The 6867-nt window shown below is 43.9% G+C and overlaps 1 protein-coding gene across 1 annotated transcript in view; it reads left to right on the top strand.

Moving 5' to 3' along the window:
* The first annotated feature begins 917 nt into the window (after positions 1 to 917).
* Positions 918 to 6867, top strand: part of LOC129850737 (dedicator of cytokinesis protein 1-like) — an 8548-nt gene continuing 2598 nt past the window's right edge. Inside the window, exons 1-4 of the mRNA XM_055916999.1 lie at positions 918 to 1014; positions 2907 to 2990; positions 6161 to 6201; positions 6629 to 6684. Coding sequence (XP_055772974.1) covers positions 918 to 1014; positions 2907 to 2990; positions 6161 to 6201; positions 6629 to 6684 — 278 coding nt within the window. The remainder of the gene's footprint in view (positions 1015 to 2906; positions 2991 to 6160; positions 6202 to 6628; positions 6685 to 6867) is intronic.

Genomic DNA, 6867 nt, shown 5'->3' with positions numbered 1-6867 from the left:
TATAGGGAAGTAGTGCACTACCTTTGACCAGGGTTCTATAGGGAAGTTGTGCACTACCTTTGACCAGGGTTCTATAGGGAATTAGTGCACTACCTTTGACCAGGGTTCTATAGGGAAGTAGTGCACTACCTTTGACCAGGGTTCAATAGGGAAGTAGTGCACTACCTTTGACCAGGGTTCTATAGGGAAGTTGTGCACTACCTTTGACCAGGGTTCTATAGGGAATTAGTGCACTACCTTTGACCAGGGTTCTATAGGGAAGTAGTGCACTACCTTTGACCAGGGTTCAATAGGGAAGTAGTGCACTACCTTTGACCAGGGTTCTATAGGGAAGTTGTGCACTACCTTTGACCAGGGTTCTATAGGGAATTAGTGCACTATGTAGGGAGTAGGCTGCCATGTTGTTGTGAGAAAACAAGTGTGGAATGAAAGGAGGCAGCAGAAGGGATTTGATGACGTTTCCAGGAACTCTCCTCCTGGATAATATGGAGGTCGCTGATTGATTGATACCGGACTGGTAACAAATCATTTCAGGGCCAGTCCAATGATTCCAGGTCGCAAATGCAGCCAACACGCAGTCACGCAGTCACACAGTCACACCAGCATACACAATCACACTCTCCCTGACCCAGTCTGTAATACCTACATGTTTCAAGGGCTCCTGAGCACCACAGCGGTCTAAGGCACTGCATCTCAGTGCAAGAGGTGTCACTACAGTCCCTGGTTCGAATCCAGAATTTGTTCTTAACGGACTTACCTAGTTAAATAAAGGTGTACATTTAATGAAATAATACTACATTTGTTTTGCAGTCCTCCAGTAGTTTTTGTGCCTAAAAACACCAAGGTAATCTGTCTAAATGACTATCGTTCCGTGGCACTCAAATCTGTACAAATAAAATGCTTTGAAAGGTGGGGTCATGGCTCACATCCACATCATCACCCCAGACACCCTGAACCCAGTCCAATTCGCATACCGCCCCAACAGATCCACAGATGACATAGTCTCTAGTGCACGTACTGCCCTCTACCACCTGGACAAGAGGAGCACCTATGTGAGAATGCTGTTCATTGACCACAGCTCATCGTTCAACACCATAGTGCCCTCGACTCATCACTAAGCTGAGGACCCTGAGACTAAACACCTCCCAACTGGATCCTGGACTTCCTGACGGGCGTCCATTTCCTTTCCAGGGTTCTGGTCCATTTCCTTTCCAGGGTTCTGGATGCTAGCTTCAGGGCTTGGGTATTTTCTGTCCACCAGGGAGATCATTACTTGTTTTGTTTTTAGTCGTGCGTGTATTACACAAGCTTACATTTAGATACCTCGGTTAGGTGGTCAACTGATTTTTCTACTCCTACGTCCTCGGTTAGGTGGTCAACTGATTTTTCTACTCCTACGTCCTCGGTTAGGTGGTCAACTGATTTTTCTACTCCTACGTCCTCGGTTAGGTGGTCAACTGATTTTTCTACTCCTATGTCCTCGGTTAGGTGGTCAACTGATTTTTCTACTCCTACGTCCTCGGTTAGGTGGTCAACTGATTTTTCTACTCCTACGTCCTCGGTTAGGTGGTCAACTGATTTTTCTACTCCTACGTCCTCGGTTAGGTGGTCAACGGATTTTTCTACTCCTACGTCCTCGGTTAGGTGGTCAACTGATTTTTCTACTCCTACGTCCTCGGTTAGGTGGTCAACTGATTTTTCTACTCCTACGTCCTCGGTTAGGTGGTCAACTGATTTTTCTACTCCTACGTCCTCGGTTAGGTGGTCAACTGATTTTTCTACTCCTACGTCCTCGGTTAGGTGGTCAACTGATTTTTCTACTCTTACGTCCTCGGTTAGGTGGTCAACTGATTTTTCTACTCCTACGTCCTCGGTTAGGTGGTCAACGGATTTTTCTACTCTGACGTCCTCGGTTAGGTGGTCAACTGATTTTTCTACTCTGACGTTCTTGGTTAGGTGGAGGGAGTCTGGAAGGCCGTCTAGGAATCTTTGGGTTGTCTGAGAATTTAAAGCACAGCTTTTCTATCCTTGTTTAGGTCTGAGCAGATTATTTGTTGCGATTGCAAACTAATGAAATTCATCCCATCATGCCTATGTCTGCGTCTCAAATGGCACCCTATTCCCTATTCAGTGCACTACTTTAGACCAGCTCCATAGGTCTCTGGTCAGAAACAGTGCACTACTTTAGACCAGCTCCATAGGGCTCTGGTCAGAAATAGTGCACTACTTTAGACCAGCTCCATAGGGCTCTGGTCAGAAATAGTGCACTACTTTAGACCAGCTCCATAGGGCTCTGGTCAGAAATAGTGCACTATGTAGGGAATAGGGTGCAGTTTGGGCTGAGTCTCAGTTCATTGTGTCTGTGCAGCATAAGCTCCTGTAGATGGGGGGGGGGGCTTAAGACGTACGAGGACACGTTAATTCTGTTAAATATACCTGCCCGGTGGGGTGGAGGGTTACCCGTGGTGACAAGGCCCCTTTTTTAAAATTATGCCGTCAGTCACCTTGGTAAAGTAATCCCATCGACCGGCGGCCCTCATGGTATCTTTCCCCCAGCAGGAGAGGAGAGGTAGAGTCCTCCCCGACCTTATTGGAAGTGGTGTGTTGTGGGTAGAACATATGCTCTCTTGTTAATGTTGTTAGTGTCCAGGGTGTTTGACTGTGTATGCAGCAGATATGATATGTGTCAATCTGTGTGTGTGTGTGTGGTGGGGTGGAACATATGCTGTCTTGTTAGTGTCCAGGGTGTAGATGACTGTGTATACAGCAGATATGATATGTGTCATTCTGTGTGGGTGTTCTGTGAGCCTGGCTGCTGCTATGTTTTAGTATGCCACCCACACAGGAGTCTCATGTCTTATTTCCTTTTCCTGTCCTTTTAATAGCCTCTTCTTCTCTCCCCTCAGCAATCTATAATTATGATGTCCGTGGAGACGAGGAGCTGTCACTTCAGATTGGAGACACAGTCCACATACTAGAGACATATGAAGGTAGGAACACACTAACTGATGACACAGTCCACATACTAGAGACATATGAAGGTAGGAACACATTAACTGATGACACAGTCCACATACTAGAGACATATGAAGGTAGGAACACAGTAACTGATGACACAGTCCACATACTAGAGACATATGAAGGTAGGAACACACTGATGACACAGTCCACATACTAGAGACATATGAAGGTAGGAACACACTAACTGATGACACAGTCCACATACTAGAGACATATGAAGGTAGGAACACACTAACTGATGACACAGTCCACATACTAGAGACATATGAATGTAGGAACACACTAACTGATGACACAGTCCACATACTAGAGACATATGAAGGTAGGAACACACTGATGACACAGTCCACATACTAGAGACATATGAAGGTAGGAACACACTGATGACACAGTCCACATACTAGAGACATATGAAGGTAGGAACACACTGATGACACAGTCCACATACTAGAGACATATGAAGGTAGGAACACACTGATGACACAGTCCACATACTAGAGACATATGAAGGTAGGAACACACTAACTGATGACACAGTCCACATACTAGAGACATATGAAGGTAGGAACACACTGATGACACAGTCCACATACTAGAGACATATGAAGGTAGGAACACACTAACTGATGACACAGTCCACATACTGGAGACATATGAATGTAGGAACACACTAACTGATGACACAGTCCACATACTAGAGACATATGAAGGTAGGAACACACTAACTGATGACACAGTCCACATACTAGAGACATATGAAGGTAGGAACACATTAACTGATGACACAGTCCACATACTAGAGACATATGAAGGTAGGAACACAGTAACTGATGACACAGTCCACATACTAGAGACATATGAAGGTAGGAACACACTGATGACACAGTCCACATACTAGAGACATATGAAGGTAGGAACACACTAACTGATGACACAGTCCACATACTAGAGACATATGAAGGTAGGAACACACTAACTGATGACACAGTCCACATACTAGAGACATATGAATGTAGGAACACACTAACTGATGACACAGTCCACATACTAGAGACATATGAAGGTAGGAACACACTAACTGATGACACAGTCCACATACTAGAGACATATGAAGGTAGGAACACACTGATGACACAGTCCACATACTAGAGACATATGAAGGTAGGAACACACTAACTGATGACACAGTCCACATACTAGAGACATATGAAGGTAGGAACACACTAACTGATGACACAGTCCACATACTAGAGACATATGAATGTAGGAACACACTAACTGATGACACAGTCCACATACTAGAGACATATGAAGGTAGGAACACACTAACTGATGACACAGTCCACATACTAGAGACATATGAAGGTAGGAACACACTGATGACACAGTCCACATACTAGAGACATATGAAGGTAGGAACACACTAACTGATGACACAGTCCACATACTAGAGACATATGAAGGTAGGAACACACTAACTGATGACACAGTCCACATACTAGAGACATATGAAGGTAGGAACACACTGATGACACAGTCCACATACTAGAGACATATGAAGGTAGGAACACACTAACTGATGACACAGTCCACATACTAGAGACATATGAAGGTAGGAACACACTAACTGATGACACAGTCCACATACTAGAGACATATGAAGGTAGGAACACACTGATGACACAGTCCACATACTAGAGACATATGAAGGTAGGAACACACTGATATAGAATTTTGTGATCAATTTACATAAATGTCAATGATCCTAATCGGTCTGCAACCCAGAATGTGTGAAGTTCTGGTTTAAATGAAACGGACAGAATTCCCAGCTCACCATTAGTCAAATCCAATTTTATTCACGAGAGCTCTACCATTCATTATACAAAGAGGTTCCTTTTATAACATTTAACCTACACACACACACATACACACTAACATCAGGAGAGCTATCTTCTCTAGAGTTCTCCCCACAGTTTCTCACTACCCAGCTGACAGTTCCAGTCCCCTTCAGATAAAGTGTTCCCTGCCCTATCTTCCCAGAGTTACAGCCGGGTCGGTTCAACCATAGTTTAATTGTTTCTAGGTGTTTTCTTAAGCACATTTCTCTCTCTCCCAGTCTAACCTAGTCTGACTTATGTTTAATACTTTTAATTACTCCTTGTAATTAATTACTCCACCTCTAATCCCTAATGGGTAAGTTTCCGGGTAGAATTATTTAATCATTTATCTTAAAACGTAATAAATTCTTTTATCAACACACTAAGTGATGACCCAGGACACGTACTAGAGACATTATGAGGTGTACTGTACGTTTATAAGGGCACACTAAGTGATGACCCAGGACACGTACTAGAGACATTATGAGGTGTACTGTACGTTTATAAGGGCACACTAAGTGATGACCCAGGACACGTACTAGAGACATTATGAGGTGTACTGTACGTTTATAAGGGCACACTAAGTGATGACCCAGGACACGTACTAGAGACATTATGAGGTGTACTGTACGTTTATAAGGGCACACTAAGTGATGACCCAGGACACGTACTAGAGACATTGAGGTGTACTGTACGTTTATAAGGGCACACTAAGTGACGACCCAGGACACGTACTAGAGACATTATGAGGTGTACTGTACGTTTATAAGGGCACACTAAGTGATGACCCAGGACACGTACTAGAGACATTATGAGGTGTACTGTACGTTTATAAGGGCACACTAAGTGACGACCCAGGACACGTACTAGAGACATTATGAGGTGTACTGTATGTTTATAAGGGCACACTAAGTGATGACCCAGGACACGTACTAGAGACATTGAGGTGTACTGTACGTTTATAAGGGCACACTAAGTGACGACCTCAGGACACGTACTAGAGACATTATGAGGTGTACTGTACGTTTATAAGGGCACACTAAGTGACGAGGATAATTGCAGATGATTCTGTCGTTCTCAGTGTCGCTGGTGTTTTGGTAAATGTCTCCGTTAAAACTCTTAGCTGATCTGTGTCATTTCCTCCCTGTCAGAATTCACATATTACCCCCCCCCCATTGTGTTTTGTAGATGAGAATTCTGCGTGATGCTAATGCTAGGTGTTTCCTCTGCTGTGTAATCAGTCCTGTTCTCTCCTCCTCCAGGCTGGTACAGAGGACACAGGCTGAGGAGGAAGTCCAACAAAGTGAGTTGGTATTTTTGTACATTCGACGGTGTAGTTTCATCTCAGCTGTTCCCCTCGTCTATTCAGGGTTTGTTGGAGCGACATTCCAACATCTGACATGACCTGTTGAAATCAAAACCTGTTCAGTTGAAGCTTTTGTTAATCATAATGTGATATACTATGATGTTAATATGGTGTAATGTCGATAACATATCTAATATTATTTTGTATCAGGGTTTATTGTGTGTCCTTTCTTTCCACCCTTCTCTTCTGCTAAGCAATGGACTCAGGATGTCATTTAACCTCCATGAAATAACCGATCTGAAATAACCGATCTGAAATCCGATCTGAAATCCGATCTGAAATCCGAACTAGTTCAGGCGTTATACCGCCTGTCCCGTATCAATCTACTTATTGTGTGTCCTGTTTTTCCCGCCTTCTGTTCCAGGGGATCTTTCCTGCCTGTTACATACACCTCAAGGAGGCCACCGTCGAAGGCAATGGGTCAGTGCTGATTCTGTTCATTTATTTTTGAAGGATATTTTGACACTTTATTGAGACCGCATGGAAATCAGATCAGTGTCAGTGTAATCCACCCCTGGTTGTTGTCATGTGTAATCCACCCCTGGTTGTCGTCATGTGTAATCCACCCCTGGTTGTTGTCCTGTGTAATCCACCCCTGGTTGT

The sequence above is a fragment of the Salvelinus fontinalis genome, unplaced genomic scaffold, assembly GCF_029448725.1.
Source record: "Salvelinus fontinalis isolate EN_2023a unplaced genomic scaffold, ASM2944872v1 scaffold_2262, whole genome shotgun sequence".
Classification (NCBI taxonomy): Eukaryota; Metazoa; Chordata; class Actinopteri; order Salmoniformes; family Salmonidae; genus Salvelinus; species Salvelinus fontinalis.
Note: the sequence above shows the minus strand (reverse complement) of the source record. Positions and strands in the feature narration are given on the sequence as shown.